A 20,672-nucleotide genomic window follows, 5' to 3' on the forward strand; every position below is an offset into this window, starting at 1 on the left:
AAGAGTGGATCGTGAGATGGACAGGCGGATCGGTGTGGCGTCCTCAGTAATGAGGACGCCGTATAGATCTGTTGTGGTGAAGAAGGAGCTGAGCCGGAAGGCAAAGCTCTCAATTTACCAGTCGATCTACATTCCCATCCTCACCTATGGTCATGAGCTTTGGGTTATGAACAAAAGGACAAGATCACGTGTACAAGCGGCCCAAATGAGTTTCCTCCGCCGGGTGGCGGGTCTCTCCCTTAGAGATAGGGTGAGAAGCTCTGCCATCCGGTAGGAGCTCAAAGTAAAGCCGCTGCTCCTCCACATGGAGAGGAGCCAGATGAAGTGGTTCGGGCATCTGGTCAGGATGCCACGCGAACGCCTCCCTCGGGAGGTGTTTAGGGCACGTCAGAATGTATAATGAAGGTGAAGGCAAAAGAGTGAGGAGTGTCCGGACCAGATATCTCGATCCCTAGATTGATTGTTGTGAAATGTTCTTTGTCACATTGTGTACTCTCACATGTTTATTAAAGATGTGATTAATTTATGATGTCTCAGCTGTGATTCATTACAATAGGGCCCCACAGCACACTGGATTCCAGTTAATTGAAATACTACAACACTGGATATTGTTCAGGTAAGTTTATTTAAGAACTTGCACACAAAATAACACTGGAGGTGACTATGACGTGCACATTTTCCGCGCATGCGTACTAGGTCGCGTAGCGCCAGCGGATAAAGAGGGGAGGGGGTCTTAAACGTCGGCATTGTTGTGTGTGGACAAGGATAAGGTTAGGTGGGATTTAGCCTGGATAACCTTATCCGGTTTAGTGTAAACGGGTCATTAGAGGGCTTTATGTGCGAAAGAGTGTACTCCAATTAGCTGCATGGTTAGCCACCTCATACATCTGTATTTTATGAATTACAATGCATAAAAAACATAGGGTTTGTGAATGATAGGCAAAATGTTAAAAAAAAAAAGAAAAGTGCATTACCCCTTCAACTTTTAAATAAATACAGTACTGTACCTCCATCGTGTGTGTCTTTCCAGACGAAGTCTGGCCATAGGCAAAGATGGTGCCGTTGTAGCCACCCAGAACATCTGAGGGGTAAAGAGGCAGATCAAATGCTTGTTACAAAAGAAAGCAGAAATGTAAAAGCAAGACTCAAACGTGCCCAAAGTTTCACAATTCAGATTTAGACCTCACATCAGCCAGCGTCAAATAATTGAGTCTGTTAAATTGAGATTTGCTTTTTGAGCATGTAATCTGGATCAGATGGATTACACTGCATAATAACTGTATATTATATAGTAGTTCATACACTTGCAGCTTGTGTAAATTACTCTGCAGTGAAAACAACATGTCTGCTTGTGTTAAGGCTTATGCATTAACAGTCTTAGACTGCTCACACAGGCTAATAAATCCCTGCGGTAAAAACTATCAAGGGTTAAAGAAGGAAAAACACATCATCCTGAAAGCTTTGACTGCAGAGTTAGCCAGCCGAAGACTAATCAGAGCTTCTCTCTGCAGAGATCTTTTTAGGCTTTCCTCGCCTTCCTACTCACAGCTATAGACCGACATTATATTCTCTTACTTGTTAGGAACTCATTCCGACAATGATTTTACTGCAAAATATTTGTTGGTGAAAGGATAAGTCTATGATTTTATTTTCCATGGATGCTGAAATCACACACGGGGCGTTTATTTAGGCATTGATGAAAGATGGCATCAAAGGTATTAAATCAAGGAATTTTAAAGTAGCCAAAGAAATAACTTTAAATCTTGAAAAATTGTGCGCGTCTGCCTTTGTAGTCCGTGGTAACCGTAGTTGATTAGCTTCTTCTATCTTTCTTTGTTTGAATCTGGGAATGCTAGTTTATTTCTGTGCTAAAAAAAATGTTTACAGAAGAATTTTAAAACAATTGTCTGATAGATGTATTTTGTATATTCATCTGTGTAGTTTCATAGGGATAGACTCCATCTTACTCATCACCCCGATGAGAATAAACAGTATGGAAAACGCACGGATGGATGGGTTCACAGAATGTCCACAGAAATGGCGCCGCTACAATTTTGTTGGTAACATTGCAAGCGATGTAGATCAATGGTAATATATTCTTTTTATGTTTTGATTTATCCAACACATTTGATAGTGTCAATTAAACAATTCTTCTGACAAAATTAAATACATATGACACTGAAAATGTCGTTTCAAACTGGCTACATAGCTACTACATTCATGAAAGTTGACAACATGTTTTTAATAATAATTAAAGTTCAACAAGAGCTAAAGTAGTTTCTGGGGTTCGTCAGTAGCTCTGTTTTAGAAGCTATTTTTTTTTTTGTTTGTTTGTTTTTAATCTATATTGATGGGTTAGCAGTTGGGCAGCATGGTGGAAGAGGGGTTAGTGCATGTGCCTCACAATACGAAGGTCCTGAATAGTCCTGTGTTCTATCCCGCGCTCTGGATCTTTCTGTGTGGAGTTTGCATGTTCTCCCCATGACTGCGTGGGTTCCCTCCGGGTTCTCCGGCTTCATCCCACCTCCAAAGACATGCACCTGGGGATAGGTTGATTGGCAACACTAAATGGTACCTAGTGTGTGAATGTGAGTGTGAATGTTGTCCGTCTATCTGTGTTGGCTCTATAATGAGGTGGCGACTTGTCCAGGGTGTACCCCGCCTTACGCAGCTGAGATAGGCTCCAGCACCCCCCGCGACCCCAAAAGGAACAAGCGGTAAAAAATGGATGGATGGACGGATGGGTTAAAAGTGTTTCTAGGAATGTACTACCTCTTATCTATGCAGATGATATCTGTTCATTTTAGTCGTGATTGCTTGACAAGATAAGCAAATGAAAAAGTGTCTAATAATGCTGAATGGTTTAAGTCGGGGGTCAGCAACCCAGGGGTTAGTGCCTCCCTAGTGGTTCCCTGGAGCTTTTTCAAAAATGTAAAAAGATGGGGGGGAAAATATATATTTGTTGTTTTAATAATGTTTTTGTAGGACAGACATAACACAAACCTTCCTAATTGTTAGAAAGCCCACTGTTTAATATGTTTGGTAAAGAGTTTTAGGCCAGCGTCGTTTTGTCCTACTAATTTTGGAGGTCCTTGAACTCACCAGACGTGTTTTATGCCACTCCTTCTTTGTTTCATTTTGTCCACCAAACGTTGTATGCTGTGCGTGAATGCACAAATATGAGCTTTGATGTTACTGACTTGCGTGGGTACATGTTTCATGTACCCTAAGATTTTTTGTTAAAATAAAGCCAGTAATGCAATTTTTTTTTGTGGTCCCCTTTATTTACAAAGTACCGAAAAATACCGGAAAATAACAAAATAATTTTAGTACCGGTACCAAAATATTGGTATCGTTACAACACTAGTGCAAACTAATAGATACAATCAATCAATCAATGTTTATTTATATAGCCCTAAATCAGGGGTGTCAAAGTCAAATACAGAGTGGGCCAAAATTCTAAAGGGAACAAACCCACGGGCCAAGGTTGAACAAATTAACCTTTTAATAGGGACCCAAACAAGTTTGCATTAAATATTGAACAAGCAAGGCTTATATAACTTTAGTGACATGCAAAATCCAGTTTCAAATAATAATAATTAAAAAAATATCAATGGCTTATCAAATAAAATTTGAATAAAAATAGTATGTGTTGTGATTTTGGACTCTTCCATTCCTTAGTTTGAGCACTTCCTGTTTATCTGGTCTCCATGGTTTCACATTGGTTCCACCTGCCCTTGTTTCGACGCACACCTGTTTTTCATTGATTGCCTTAGTATTTGGTCCTGCCTGCTGCCTCAGTTCCTTCTGGTTGGTTTGTTTGCTACTTGCAACACGCACGTTGGTTCTTCTTTTTGTAGTCACTATTGCTAAGTCTCGCCTTAGTTTCGCGTGCGCTCTGCACATCTATTTCTGTACTCTGCTCCCGTTGCTAATTATTAGCCTAGCTTTCCGTGCGTTCGGCACGCCTTTTCTTTGTATTTTGTACCAGTGTTATTTTATGTTTTGTATTAAATCAACTCTTACCTGCAACTCCTGCCTGTCTTGGTCCTTTTGCATCCCTGGGGTGACAACGCGCATCCACCATGCGTCGCCATCGTGTCAGAAACCAACCAGCACAACGCCGCCTCGCAGTGGACCACCAAGAGTCTTCCCTTCGCCAAGCCGCCAAGACTTTTTCCCCGGACAGCAGCGCGCAGACAACAGCCCAGTACTCTTCCCTGAGGTTTGGAAGTTTTGTTTTTTCTCCATATTCCAACCACTCTTCCGACTGGGCTGTAAGGCCAGGGCATACCTCCGGCCCACCGGTCCATCACGGTGACGTCATTTCGTCAACACCCCCTGGTGACGTAATGCCTTCCACCATTGATATTTTCACCGAAGACTTTTTTATTGTGGACGATATATCTCAGCCATTTTCTAAAGACTTGGACAGTAATAATACTTTCACACAGTATCAGGACATTTATATTGATTCTAGTCACCCTCAGTATATTGTTAATTGTCAAGATCAGCCTCCCATTACTTTGGCCCCACCCCGTATGGTTCAAGCCCCGCCCACATCTCAGCCTATTTCACGTCCTACCCCTACCTCAAATGATTTTGAAACTGACCTAGAAAAATATAGTCCTGCCTGGATGGACGAGTGGTACAGGAGAGTTTTGATTGAACTGGAGCTGGAGGAGAAATTTCTTGCTGCTCAGAACAATCCTCTCCTCGTACAGACTAATGGGGTGGAGTCTACCCTGCTCCTGACCTCCCGCCACCCACCCTTAGGGTCAATCGCTGACCATAAGGAGGTCGTCTGGAATCCGCCTCTTGGGGGAGGGCCTGGTACTAGCAGCTGTGCTGCGGAGGTAGCACAGCTGCGACCCACTCAGCCAAAACGACCAGCTAGACTTCCTCCACCTGTGCGCAGTCCAAGAGCTAGTCCGACTCGTAGACTGAGTCGTAGTCTAAGCCCTTGTTCAACTCATACTCCTAGTCGTAGTCCAAGCCCCTGTTCAAGTCATACTCCTAGTTGTAGTTCAAGTCCTAGTCTGTCCTAGCCCTCGTCGTAGTCCTAGTTCTAGTCCGACTCGTGGACTGAGTCGTAGTCCGAGTCCTAGTCCTAAGATGGTTCACAAACCAGTCCCTGACCCCGATCTGGATCAGACTCCAGTTTCTAATTTTTGGTTGGATACCACTCCAGTTTCTGACTCTGTGTTGGTTCACACACCAACATCTGACCACGGTCTGGATCTCACTCCAGCACCCGACCTCTGGCTGGAGCTCACACCAACACCAGCTCCTCGGCTGAAGCCAACACCAGCTCCTAGGCTGAAGCCAACACCAGCTCCTCGGCTGAGGCCAACACCAGCACCTCGGCTGAAGCCAACACCAGCACCTCGGCTGAAGCCAACACCAGCACCTCGGCTGAAGCCAACACCAGCACCTGCTCCTCTGCCGGCCTCTGCACCTGCTCCTCTGCCGGCATCCACATCAGCATCGGTGCCTGCTTCGGCTGCATCCCCCGCACCTTCGTCTGCTGCTGCCAAGCCTCCTCCACGTCGGCCATGGGTGTGGCCGTACCCCGGGCGTCCGCCTCAGCAGGCGCGTCCACCTCCACGTCGGCCACAGATGTGGCCTGTACGAGGTCGCGCGCCAAAACTTCTGCGGCAGCGGCGTTCCACCCGCCGCCGCCACCTAATGTGTCCTCGGTGGATTCGGTGACACAGGACCTGGCGACCCTCCACCATGTCCTCCCTCCGCCCTCCCGTCACTTTTGGACTGTCTGGTTGTGGGGGGGTTCCTTTGCTTTGTTTGGGACATCTGGGATCTGTCTTTGAAGGGGGGGGGGGGTACTGTTGTGATTTTGGACTCTTCCATTCCTTAGTTTGAGCACTTCCTGTTTATCTGGTCTCCGTGGTTTCACATTGGTTCCACCTGCCCTTGTTTCGACGCACACCTGTTTTTCATTGATTGCCTTAGTATTTGGTCCTGCCTGCTACCTCAGTTCCTTCTGGTTGGTTTGTTTGCTACTTGCAATACGCACGTTGGTTCTTCTTTTTGTAGTCACTATTGCTAAGTCTCGCCTTAGTTTCGCGTGCGCTCTGCACATCTATTTCTGTACTCTGCTCCCGTTGCTAATTATTAGCCTAGCTTTCCGTGCGTTCGGCACGCCTTTTCTTTGTATTTTGTACCAGTGTTATTTTATGTTTTGTATTAAATCAACTCTTACCTGCAACTCCTGCCTGTCTTGGTCCTCTTGCATCCCTGGGGTGACAACGCGCATCCACCATGCGTCGCCATCGTGTCAGTATGCCTTTTTTTCTATTTGCAATCGTCTGAGGTGAATATATCAGTTTTTTTCCACAGGCTAATAATAAATTTGAAAATAAAATAACAATAATGAATGAACCAAACATTCAAGCCTTGAAGTAGCAAGAGAAAATGCATGAATAAAACATTTTTGTCATTCTTGTGTGGCGCATATTTGTAACAGTGCTAAAGTTGTTTATACGGCCACCCTCAGTGTGACCTGTATGGCTGTTGACAAAGTATGCCTTGCATTTACTTGTGCGTGTGTGTAAAAGCCACAAATATTATGTTACACGCTGTTAGTATGGAGGAAAAGCGGACGTGACGACAGGTTGTAGAGAACACTAAAGGCAGTGCCTTAAATGTACGCCCCAATATAGTTGTCCAGGTGGAAATCGGTTGAGATTTGGGAGAATGGTTGCCCCGGGAGATTTTTGGGAGGGGCAATGAACTTCGGGAGTCTATCGGGAAAATTAGGAGGGTTGGCAAGTATGAGTATTAGCGGTGAATGCGGTGTTACAGCGGCACCGACGCTGTATAACACTGGCGGGCCAGCTCTAATGCTAAATTGATATTGCCTCAAGGGCCAAATTAAATTACACGGCGGGCCAGATTTGGCCCACGGGCCAGAGTTTGACACCCATGCCCTAAATCACAAGTGTCTCAAAGGGCCGCACAAGCCACGACGACGTCCGCGGTTTAGCGCCCACATAAGGGCAAGGAAAAACTCACAATCCAGGAGGACGTAGAGGAGAATGACTATGAGAAACCGTGGTGAGGACCGAAAATGTGGATCTGACATAATATTGTGAAAGTTCAGTCAATAGTGGATCTAACATAATAGTGAGAGTCCAGATACAAAATTACCCAAACCTCAACAAGAACAAAGCTTTTTAACTACAAGCGTGATTGGATGAATCATATGGTGTCAGAACAGTATAGCAAGTGGAAGTTATATTAAAATAAAGGCCATTTATGGAGGAATAAAAGAGCCCTCCTGTGTTTCTAATAAATCCTTTACCTTGACTTTTATGCCGTCGTCACTTTTTGTGCCTTTTCATCTGGCGCTAGATAAATAATCTCACTTGACAAATCACTTTTTTTCTGCGCCCGCTTTCATCTTCCCAAAAAACCCAGAAGGTAGAAAATAAATGACAGATGGAAAGGTGATGAATATGACACAGCGATAATATTCTATGCTGACGCCGCGGAATTTAAATCTTCCACCGCAGCAAAAAGACGTCCTCGTTAGGTGTCCTACCTTTGACAATTTGCTTGGCACAGGTGTTGTAGACCTGCTCCTGGGTGGCGTTGGTGGGGAACACCTGGTCGAACACGTAGGACCTCCCCTGTGAAAGGCAGAGAGGAGGCGGGGTCAAAAACACTTGCACACAGCTGTGTTTTATTGCAACAACAAAGAGGTCGACCCCCATCATCTGCCATCATCAATAAAAGATGCAGAGTCATAGCGCCCCCATGAAAGCTGCCACACGGTGAGCATGTTTTATGAAGGATGTTGCCGTATACACACACACACACACACACACACGCACACTCAAACACACATCATACTGTGACACCTGTGTTTTATTGTGAGAGCAGCGTGCCAACAGAGACGGGTGACGCTTTTTACCGGCAGCGGTCATGGCCCCGCTGAGCAAAGAAGACAAATGGTATTGCAAAAAGTTGTAAACACTTTAAAAAGTGAATGGCCTGCACTAAGCAACTCCATCACTAAGAGACAAACACGACTGCAAGAGTTCAGATAAATCCTATTTTTGCACTTTAAGTCTCAACTAGTAATGTAACGATACCAATATTTTGGTAACGGTACTACAATTATGTTATAACTTCACCCTTATTTGGGCGGAAGGCAGCGTACACCCTGGACAAATCACCACCTCATCACAAGGCTAACACAGTTAGATAACATTCACATTCACACACTAGGGACCATTTAATGTTGCCAATCAACCTATCCCCAGGTGCATGTCTTTGGAGGTGCTGCCTGTGATTAATCATGATTAATCTAAATGCATATGCATTTGATGATTAGATTTCGTTATGTATAACTTGTTTTAAAATCATAAATAAAGGTGACAAACAGATATTTAAGTATTTCTATTTATCTCACAAAAATAGATTTTGCATTTTAATCCCTTAGGGGTGATGGACAGCTGGGTAACACCTGAAGTACTGCAGCCGGCCACCATAGCTCCCACTCCCTCCCCTCTGTAGGCAAGTCTTGAGATTTATGTTGTAATATGTATATGTACTTTGCTATGGAGGTTGTTTTCCCACTCCAGACTAGGCCCCCTTAGGAGCCCAGGCTAGATTGTATTTTTTTTACTCATCCTCCCCCAGCGTTGACCCTTTTTCACATCTTTTACAGGGTGCCTTGTGGCGACCCATCAGCGTTCCTGTTCTGTAACCCTGTACAGTTTGTTTGTCTAATCTTGAACACGATTTGTGCTGAAAACAAAGATTTGTTGTACTTGTGCAATGACAATAAATACCTACCTACCAACCTACCTACCTAACGTGCCCAATTGAAGACAAATACCTACATAACAGCATTTAGAATGAATATTATTATCTTAAATTGTGTGAACAAGTTGGATTATAGATGGTGTTACTGAACATTATTTGTCATGCATAGTTTACTTAAAAAGCAATATTTCCTTTTAATAACAATAATAAAATCAAACATTACAGTTAACTTAAAAACAGTTGTTTCCACGTCTGACAAGTCAAATCAATACAATATATTTGTAATTGAAGGGTTTGACAGAGTGGGCCCCATTCAGTAACCGTTCTCAACAGCACATTTTGTTCTCAGGCCCACTTACGAAGTTGTTAAGGAGATTTTTGTATTCACCAATGTTTTCTTAGCAGGGATTTGTTTGTAGGTAAGAACAAAATGTACGAGTGGTCCAGAGCCCTCTTAGCGTGGCCTATTTGTTCTTTAGTGTGACAGCTTCCCTTACTTTTATTGTCTAATGTTAAATTCATAGATAGATAGATAGATAGATAGATAGATAGACAGATAGATAGATAGATGGATGGATGTATAGATGGATAGATGGATAGATAGATAGATGGATATATAGATAGATGGATGGATGGATGGATGGATGGATGGATGGATGGATAGATGGATAGATAGATAGATAGATAGCAAAATGAGCAATATATAGACATTTCAAAATACCGTGTGCGTGCATGCACACACACACACACACACACACACACACACACACACAATCCTGAATTACCGGGGCGTTGATTTAGTAATTGGTGAATCTTTAAAAGACTAAACTCATACAATGGCAATGCTTTTGCTGCTACTGCAAGATGCCGCAGATGGTGCCCTGTGGAGGGAGCGCATATTTCATGACCGTGTAGACCTATTTGTCCCAAGTGACGAATATTTATTTGAACGCTTTAGGCCACCGAGAGCTGCCCCCCCCCCCTTTCTTAAACTTACATTTTGACATTATGTATTCCCCCCGCGGGATAATACGAATTTCTCTTCAGTAATCTGTTTGTGTTTTCTCCGTGTGTTTGATGCCCTTGTATGGGGAATAAGGGGGTTTACCTGTGCACATAATGGAATTAATGGTGTTTACATTTGCATATTGGGGAAAGAAGGTCATGTTTATATGCAGATTATGACAGACAAGCAAGCGCTAACCATTTTGCATTCAGCAACTTAAGAACAACAGGTGGGAACAATTTGGCTGTTTAGGAACATATCATGAATTTGAATGGACTCCTCTTAGGAAATCACTTAGAAAGAAAGATAAGAGGAAAAGTTAAGAACTTATTGTTTAATCGGGCCCAGTGTGATTCTGATGTAGTTCTTTAGGATACTTTAGAGTATTCAGTGTACAGCTTGTATAGCAGTATGGATTTATTATCCACTAAAAATGAGTCAACACATCCAATTATTGTCTAAATATATGGCACTTACATGCAAGCTGCACACGGACTACACTAAAGTAGATCTAAGATTTATTTCTAGGTTAGATACAACCTTTTGAACTGTACTGTATGTGATACATGGATTTTACGGCCTCAGGGAAGGCCATAATGGAATGGTTCGGCAATTAGAAAGAAAATGAAATGTGACGGACATTTCCTTCCATGGAAGCCAGAGGGAATGCTTATTTTTCATGTAAAGCATGACAATCTCCAGGGTATTCATAGCCAAGTCTGGTGTAAGCATTTCCGACAGATGATCCGTTCTATGAATGATGAATTCAAACAGCAACTAAGGTGCTCACCAGATGCTCATCCCCTTACATCATATACAATAAAGGACATATTCAACAGAAGCATAGGAACGCTGCGAGCCATGATTGGGATAGAGCACAGTAAACAATCCTTGCAGCATCGCAGAGGAGCTGTGCTGCTTGTCAACCTTTTCAATGGCACTGTCAACAACGTATAGAAGAAGCAAACACGTCTTGAATGATGTCTCGGGTCTGCCGTGTCTGCTTCTTGTTGACTCGCAGTCTTTTTCCATTAAAAAAACGTTGTTATTTATCTGCACAGCGTAGCTAATCCGTGACAGGAGACGTTTGCATTGTTCATAGCCTCAGCAATGAAAGATGGCTGCCATTGATTCCTGAAAAAGCCCCAATCATTTTCTCATTATCGCTTGATTTACTTGCAGGAGTTGGGAATCGCTGTGCGGTCCAAGCATGCCGTGATGCCAGACATCTTGTCCTAAGATGAATTTGCACCGCTACCTTGCTTTTTTTAGTCTTAGTGCATATGAGCTTTGTTTGTGTCATGTCTTATGATCATGTTTTTTTTAGTTATGTTCTGTTTTGCTTAAGACTCCATTGTTTCATGTTTTTGCACTTCCTTGTTTGCTTTGTTTCCATGTCAACCCATTAGTTTTCACCTGTCCCCAAGCCACGCACCTGTTTTCACTAATCATGTAACTATTATTTAAACCGAAAGTTGCCAGGAAGTCAGCATGGCGACTTTACCTCTGTTCACTTCATGCCATGCAACCTCTGATACCGTCCATAGTTTTGCTTCTTGCAATACCATGTAAGTTTTTGTTTTTTTATGTCACGATTATTGGGTTTTGTTTCATGTTCAAGTGCTAGTTTTTGTTTCATTAGCCAAGTTTTGTACTTCCGCCTTGTGCGCGCCTTTTGTTCCTTTTTATTTTATATATATAGCAATCAATAAATGTGTCCCTACCTTCACATGTTGCCCGCGCCAACTTTCCTTTGCATTCCGAAAAAACAAACCCCAAAGTCCACGCGTTGACAGTTTGTCCCGATTCCAATATTTTTGGTACAACAATGTATATCGAAACTTTAATACTTGTCAAAATAATGGGGACCACAAAAAATGGAAAAAGAAAATGGAAGGCTGGATAGATGTTTACCGTAATCTACATTCTTTCTCACTGGCACTCATGGAGAGTGGACGCATTCCTTCCCTCTCCTGCTTGCTTCTTTGTCTTGTCTTATCTTAACTTTCTTGTTGCCTCTTTTTGCACTGCTCTCCAAATCTAAACATTGGAACTATTTAAAGGCCTGCTGAAATTAGATTTTCTTATTCAAACGGGGATAGCTGGTCCATTTTATGTGTCATACTTGATCATTTCGGGATATTGCCATATTTTTGCTGAAAGGATTTAGTAGAGAACATTCACGATAAAGTACGCAACTTTTGGTCGCTAATAAAAGAGCCTTGCCTGTACCGGAAGTAGCAGACAATGTGCGCGTGACGTCACGGGTTGTAGAGCTCCTGACATCCTCACATTGTTTACAATCATGGCCACCAGCAGCGAGAGCGATTCAGACCGAGACAATTTCCCCATTAATTTGAGCGAGAATGAAAGATTCGTGGATGAGGAAAGTTAGAGTGAAGGGCTAGAAAGAAAAAAAAGGCGAGGGCTGTGGGAGGGATTCAGATGTTATTAGACAGATTTACTAGGATAATTCTGGAAAATCCCTTATCTGCTTATTGTGTTACTAGTGTTTTAGTGAGATTATATGGTACCTGAAAGTCGGAGGGGTGTGGCCACGGGTGTGGTGACCGCCAGTGTCTCTGAGGGAAAGCACGTTTCTCGACGAGGCGACGCGAAGGCAGCCGTTGGGGCCAGGCTGAGGTTTTTTTTCCCCTCCTCCTCGGTAGAAGCATCCCACGTTCGGGGGCGGCCGGTCGGAGAGTCCGTAGCTGCCTCTTCGACAGGTGCACGAGGAACGACGCAAGCTATCCGCTCATGTCTACGGTAAGAGCCGACTTATTACCACAATTTTCTCACCGAAACCTGCCGTTTGACATGTGGTAGGGAACCATGTTCGCTTGACCGCTCTGTTCCATATTAAAGCTTCACCGTCATATTTAGGGAATGTAAACAAAGAAACACCGGCTGTGTTTGTGTTGCTACAGCCGGCCGCAATACACCGCTTTCCACCAACAGCTTTCTTCTTTGTAGTCTCCATTATTAATTGGACAAATTGCGAAAGATTCAGCAACACAGATGTCCAGATTACTGTGTAATTATGCGATTAAAGCAGACGATTTATAGCTAGGATCGGGCTGGGACAACATGTCCGCTACAATCCGTGACGTCACACGCACGCGTCATCATACGCATCACCATACCGCGACGTTCTCAACAGGATACTTCGCGCGAAATTTAAAATTGCAATTTAGTAAACTAAAAAGGCCGTTTTGGCATGTGTTGCAATGTTAAGATTTCATCATTGATATATAAACTATCAGACTGCGTGGTCGGTAGTAGTGGGTTTCAGTAGGCCTTTAACTGGCCAAGATGAAATTGTCAAGATCTTGGGTTTGGGGGAACCTGCTCGTCGTGACAGAGCGGTTGTTGCTGGTCACACCACGAACTCTTGGGAGAAGAAGGAGTGCCGCGTGCCTGGCGACCCTTTCAGTCGAGGACGTGAAGATATTTACCTTTTGGGAATTATGACAACAGGACATCTGCCGACTGGAGTAAGCGTTGCTCTGGTTTGTCCACAAATTGGAAGTTGCTTCAGAGTACCCCAGCTGCCACAAATGATTAGAGGATGCGGTAATAACTGTGAACACTCTTGTGATTTGGATAACATCGGACTGTCTGCCCCGCAGGATGAATTTAGAGGACAAGTCATAGTGCGGTAAAGACACAACAAACTCCCATTTCATGGACACACACTTTTTGTGCGACTGCATGACATCAAGGCCGCAGAACAGAGACACGGGAGGCAACACTCACACTTGCATCCACGAAAAATATAAGCAACACACACATACCCCATCCAATGCCCTTGACGCGAATCCCTTAGGGGGATGGACCGATGGGCAGCGCCTGAAGAGCTGCAGCCTGCCACCATGGCCCCTACTCCCTCCCCTTTGTTGGCAACTCTCGAGATGTATGTTGTAATATGTATATGTGCTTTGCTAAGGAGGTTTTTTCCCACTTTAGAGGAGCCCAGTCTAGATTGTAATGTTTTACTCATACTCCCCCAACGTTTACCTTTTTCCCATCTTTTACAGGGTGCCTTGTGGCGACACGTCAGCGTTCCTGTTCTGTAACCCTGTATACTGTTTATTTGTCTAACCTGTAACAGGTTTTGTCACACCGCGGTGAGGGAAGTCTTGTTTGTTTTTCTGTCTTGTGATCTATGTATTTTATTTTGAAAAGCTACCCTCTTGTTTCAGATCACGGGTCCTTCCTCTTGTGTCACCAGTCTGACGTCATCCTTGATTCCTGATTGTTTCCACCTGTTCCCCATCACTCCCTCATCCTATTTAAGCTCTCTTCTCCGTTTGTCCTTTGCCAGATCGTCTCGTCTATCGTGCCTTCTAGCGTCCATGTTCATGTGCACGTCCATGTCCATGATTCCCTTCTTGCCTTGCTCCTGTTTTTTCTTGTTCTCCATAGCAGTTATTTTTTGCTGAAATTTTGAGTTTACTTTTTTCCTCCTTCGAGCGTCCTTAGTTTTCCTTCGTCGACCTAACTGGTGAGTTTTTTGTTATTCCAAATTTTGTTTTAATTCCTCACTGATTGAGTGATTTTTTGTTTATTCATAGATATTGTATTTGTATATATTAGAGTTTATTTTTCCTCCTGTAGGAGCGTTTTTTGTTAATTCTTCTTGATATTCTATTTTTGTTGGGTTATTTTCTTAAAGTAGTATTCCTCCTTATTTTTTGGAGTGATTTTTTGAGTTAAGTGTTTATCCTCGGATTCATTTTCCGTACGTTGTATATATTTTTGTGAAATACTTTTTTACCGGAGGTTAAAAAGTTATTTCAAAATAAAAGCTGTTATTTTTTAAAAACTTCCTCTCTGCATCAAAGTTTCATTGTACTTGTGCAATGACAATAAAGACCTTTTTACATGTTCATTTACTGTTAATATACGGTTACTTTCTGTTTTAACATGTTCTATCAACACTTCAGTTTGAATGTAATAATCACATATTAATCTGTTGCTTGAATAATTGACATTAGTTTTGGCTGATACTAAAAATATGGATATAGATCCAATACCAAGTAGTTAAGGGTAATATATTTGGTTATGATTAAAGTTCTCCTGCACCCAAGGGCGTACCCTAGTCATCAATGTCACTGTCACCGACTTACCATTAAATGTGAGTTTTTCCTTGCCCTTATGTGGGCTCTACCGAGGATGTCGTTGTGGTTTGTGCAGCCCTTTGAGACACTAGTGATTTAGGGCTTTATAAACAAACATTGATTGATTGATTGAAAAGATTCTGTGATTAAAAAAAAAAAAATCGACACAATCATTGTACTATTGACTAGATATAGGTCTTGTACTTAATATTGTTACAGTCAATATTTGTATACAGTCGTGGTCAAAAGTTTACATACACTTGTAAAGACCATAATGTCATGACTGTCTTGAATTTCCAATCATTTCTACAGCTCTTATTTTTTTGTGATAGAGTGATTGGAGCACATACTTGTTGGTCACAAAAAAACATTAATGAAGTTTGCTTCTTTTATGAATTTATTATGGGTCTACTGAAAATGTAAGAAATATTCTGGGTCAAAAGTATACAACCAGCAATGTTAATATTTGCTGACATTTCCCTTGGCAAGTTTCACTGCAATAAGGCGCTTTTGGTAGCCATCCACAAGCTTCTGCTTGAATTTTTGACCACTCCTCTTGACAAAATTGGTATAGTTCAACTAAATTTGTTGTTTTTTTTGGACATGGACTTTTTTCTTCAGCATTGTCCACACGTTTAGTCAGGACTTTGGGAAGGCCATTCTAAAACCTTAATTCTAGCCTGATTTAGCCATTCCTTTACCACTTTAGACCTGTGTTTGGGGTCATTGTCCTGTTGGAACACCCAACTGCACCCAAGACCCAACCTCCGGGCTAAAGAATTTGGAGGTAATCCTTCTTTTTCATTGTCCCATTTAACTCTCTGTAAAGCACCAGTTCTATTGGCAGCAAAACAGGCCCATATCATATTACTACCACCGCCATGCTTGACGGTAGGTTTGATTAATTGATTGAGAATGGTGTGCCTGGGATTAAAGGTCTCACATTTTCTCCTCCAAACATATATCTGGGTATTGTGGCCAAACAGCTCAATTTTTGTTTCATCTGACATCATATGGACAAAGAAAAGACCTTCTCAAAGACAGTTCTGTGGTCGGATGGCATTCTATTTTATTCTATATTCTATGGCAAGACAGTGTCTACTTTGTCGTCATTCATCCAGAACTGCAGCGTGGAGGAAAAAAAAACGAAGTCTGATTTTATGTGTCGCCCACGTAAATGACACCTCTGATACTACCGCAGAAGTCCAAACATTGCCAGGACAACTTTGCTCCCCCTATTCGTTGTCAACATTGATACAACACAGTGATGCGGAAAATAAGTCGTATTTTACAGGGTGTGAGAAAGAGGCTGGTGTGAATGCAGCGTGTCCCCTCTGAACTTAACATTTTGCTGCTGTGTACACAGAAAAGCAGCACAGAAAAAAGGTGGAAAATGTTGGTAAAATGTACCAATCATCCATTTCCCACATCTCTTTAACCTAAAAGCACCATACACACACACACCCATATACGTTTGTGTATATATATATATATATATATATATATATATATATATATACATATATATATATTAGGGCTGCGAAACTTTGGGTGTCCCACGATTCGATTCAATATCGATTCTTGGTGTCGCGATGCGATTATATATCAATTTCTTTGATTCTACGTGATTCTCGATTCAAAAACGATATTTTTCCGATTCAAAACAATTCTGTATTCATTCAATACATAGGATTTCAGCAGGATCTACCCCAGTCTGCTGACAAGCCAGCAGAGTAGTAGATTTTTTTTTAAAAGCCTTTATAATTGTAAAGGACAATATTTTATCAACTGATTGCAATAATGTAAATTTGTTTTAACTATTAAACGAACCAAAAATATGACTTATTTTATCTTTGTGAAAACATTGGACACAGTGTGTTGTCAAGCAGGTGTAAGCCACTGTGACACTATTGTTCTTTTTTTGCGGATGAGGGGACAGGGCTGCGGAGCTGGCACTGAGCGCTGGGACGGAGAGGCTTTGCGGTGTCTTGGCTGGGGTGAGCAGGTGTCGGACACCTCAGTCTCCTTGGACGTATCATCGCTCATCCATGCGGACTGGACACTGGCCGAGAGTGGAGTCGGCTGTCTTGGTTGCTTTGTTGGGTCTGCTCCTGTCTCTGGCCATCCTCCCTCCACCCCAGTGGATATGTTTCTTTTACTTTTTATTCATAGCTGTATGTAGAAGTGGCTGGTTGTATCTGCTGCTTTAATGTCTTTAATGTCCTCTGTGTTCTTTGATGTTTGATGTTTCCCTCTTACACACATGTAAGAGGGATGTGTACTATTGCTATGAGTTGTTGTTTTTTTCCCTTGGCCTCAGTCTGCACCCCCTCTCCAGGGCCCAGGCTAAGACCGATATTTTTATTTTATTTTATTCTTCTATTTTTTTCTCCTCCCCTTGTTTACCTGTATCTCATCTTTTTTTGTAAGGGGCGCTGGAAGCCGGCAGACCCGTCAGCGATCCTGTTCTGTCTCCCTTTAATGTTTGTCTGATCTTGAATGGGATTGTGCTGAAAACTAATTTTCCTGAAGGAACTCTCCTGACGGAATAAATAAAGTACTATCTAATCTAATCTAATCTTTTTTTTTTTTTATAAATGTCTAATGATAATGTCAATGAGGAATTTTTAATCACTGCTATGCTGAAATTATAACTAATATGTATACTGTTGTTGATAATATTCATTTTTGTTTCACTATTTTTGGTTTGTTCTGTGTCGTGTTTGTGTCTCCTTAATTGCTCTGTTTATTACATTTCTGAGTGTTGCTGGGTCAGGTTTGGTTTTGGAATTAGATTGCATTGTTATGGTATTGCTGTGTAGTGTTTTGATGGATTGATAAAAATAAAAAATAAAAAATTCAAATAAAAATCAAATTAAAAATTAAAAAAATCTCATTTAAAAAAAAATGAGAATCGATTCTGAATCGCACAACGTGAGAATCGCAATTCCTATTCGAATCGATTTTTTCCCACACCCCTAATATATATATATATATCCATCCATCCATTTTCTACCGCTTATTCCCTTTCGGGGTCGCGGGGGGCGCTGGCGCTTGTCTGTCTATCTGTGTGGGCCCTGCGATGAGGTGGCGACTTGTCCAGGGTGTACCCTGCCTTCCGCCCGATTGTAGCTGAGATATATATATATATATATATATATATATATATATATATATGCATATACACATTTAATAAAACCCAATGCGGCCCCCGAATCAAAAATTTTGGGGACCCCTGCAAGTCATATCATATCATATATGTTTGCCCCCTGGAGGTGGGGGTGGGATCACATTTCCTTCCTTCCTAACTAACATCAAAACAGTGTTACATCACCATGGGCAGACTCTGCTCATTACACTTCCACTGCAAAGCACAACTATCAACAGCTATAATCTGGCATGTTATTGTGTTCATTAATAGGGCTGTGAATATTTTGGCACCACTAAGTTTGATTCGATTTGATTCTTGGGGACAACGATTCAATTCAGAATCGATTCTCGATTCAAAATCAATACATTTTTATAAACATTGGGTGCAAGTTCTATGCAACGACATTATTCCATAAAATAGATAAACAGCTCTAATTAATTTTTCAGATCACTTACAGGAAAACTGTTTTAGTTAAAAAACAAGTTTCATAAAGTCAAATACAAATAAGGCAAGAGGAGTATTCCACACTTAAGTAAATGTGTACAGCAGACTCGATCACCTACATCAACAATGTGACTTGCCTGAGTGGCTGAACAGGACGTATATAAAAAAATATATAAATATTTTATTTGATTAGATTTTTTTTAATCGATTAACAAGTGTTACAAGTAAGAATCACAGTTTATTTGAAAATGTTTTTTTTTCCTATTCATTAAAGTGCTCGGTCGTTTTAAATAAATCAACCTACAAAGCATAAACACATTGTTAGACTAATATAGAGGTATCAAAGTCATTTTCACTGAGGGCCACATGGCAGTTATGTTTGGCCCCAGAGGGCCGCATATAACAGTGAATACTATTATTTTCACACAATGTTTTATGCATTGTATTAGTGATGTTTACTCAAATATAAAAAAAATGTATGGTAAATTGTAATAATTTCACCTTAAAATGTAGTGTATTCTACTGTCAATGAAAAAACAGTACTGCTGTTTTTATTGTAAAAAAAAAAAAGGCAGCTTAGTTGCCAGAATTTTACTGTAAAATTTACAGTAAGATAGGAGATAGGTTGACTAGTCAAGTAAATAAAGTGAGTGGTATGCAGGCTGTCCGGAACCAAGACTAGACCAACGAGGAGAGGGGGTCTACAAGAAATGGTATTTAAAAACAGTGTTCCAACGGGACAGCAGAAGGAAGAGATGTGGCACACTTCTTCTCCTAGAGCTGCAGTTCTAGTCCGAGTCTCACTGAAACAAATAAGGATTTTTGTTCGACGATTCCTCTTGGCATCTCCTTGGCTCATCAACCATCAAATATACAACATTAGTATTAGCAGACAGGTGACAGGTGACAGGGTGTCAATCCGGTTGTCAGTTAAGACCCTAGTTGAGGTCCTTTTTTCAAAAGTGTTTACTTTAAACACTGAACATACAGAAATATGACTTACGGGAGATACAAACTAACATCTCTGTGACATTCCAACATAAAATAAATGCTTTAAACAAAAGCATTTTTATTGAAAAAAAAAAAAAAAGGCAGCTTAGTTGCCAGAATTTTAATGTAAAATTAGTTTTCTTACTGTAAAAAAAAATGCATTTTTACAGTAAAATGTTGACACCTGAGCTGCCAGGGTTTTTTTGTTTGTTTTTTTACCACAAATTAACAACTGTAGATATTTCAATGTATGACTGTAAATGCCAAAACAGTACCACCGTTTATTAGAGTAAAAAAATTACTGTTTTGTTATTTATGTAGAAAAAAATGCTGGAAAAACGACAGTAAATTTCACAATTTTACCTTTGAATCTATAGCTACTTTTACACTGCACAATTTGACGGATAACTTGCTTTGACATCATCATTATTAGTATGTATTTAAGTTTAAAAAATGGTTTGAATATTTGAAAATATATTTTTGCATATTTAGACAACATTTAAGTAAACAAAATTTGCGATTACATGGAGTACATGTATTTTTTTCCCCCCAAAATAGAAAGAAATAATACATTTAGTAAGACAAGTTACAATACTTTGATACTTATGTCCAAGATTTCGAGGGCCAAATAAATTAATGTGGCACATTTGGCCCCCGGGCCTTGGGTTTGACACCTGTGGTCCGATACCTCAGAGCTGAGTGTTATCATTCAGAAGGCAGATCTCAGGTGCACCTGCTCTGCATCGTGTGTGCTCCAGTGGAAAAGGAGCTAATGTTTTAAATCTGCTTCAGTGAAATGAAGGAAGCGCTGACAGCGAGCATGGATTATGACAATTTGTTCCACTCCGCAGCTGAGAGGGAGCGCAGACACAATGACCTCCCACTTCTCAGTGCCTGTTACATAAAGAGATTTGGGAAGGCTTTTTCCGCACAACAACTCTCATGCTTTGTTGATGTATTATACACGACATGAGGTGCACCTGCGTACTAATACCATACAACACAAACAAGACTTGGCGATAATAAATGGCACGCACAGTGTGATAAATCATGTTTGGTAAACTGAGACGCAAGCATTTAATTGTATAACTCTTACTGTAAGTCGTAAGACTCAATTGTGGTACAGTAGGTGTTACACTGCGGGTGTTTTTTCACCTTTAATTGTGCTGCT

At 41.4% G+C, this 20,672-nt stretch overlaps 1 protein-coding gene across 1 annotated transcript in view; it reads right to left on the reverse strand.

The window, feature by feature from the left end:
* The window catches only part of LOC133542406 (kinesin heavy chain-like), a 396,917-nt gene that overhangs the window by 288,665 nt on the left and 87,580 nt on the right, over positions 1-20,672 (reverse strand). Inside the window, exons 2-3 of the mRNA XM_061886494.1 lie at positions 7,562-7,649; positions 1,008-1,081 (exon numbers count right to left, since the gene is read on the reverse strand). Coding sequence (XP_061742478.1) covers positions 1,008-1,081; positions 7,562-7,649 — 162 coding nt within the window. The remainder of the gene's footprint in view (positions 1-1,007; positions 1,082-7,561; positions 7,650-20,672) is intronic.

This window comes from Nerophis ophidion, linkage group LG02 (genome assembly GCF_033978795.1).
Source record: "Nerophis ophidion isolate RoL-2023_Sa linkage group LG02, RoL_Noph_v1.0, whole genome shotgun sequence".
Classification (NCBI taxonomy): Eukaryota; Metazoa; Chordata; class Actinopteri; order Syngnathiformes; family Syngnathidae; genus Nerophis; species Nerophis ophidion.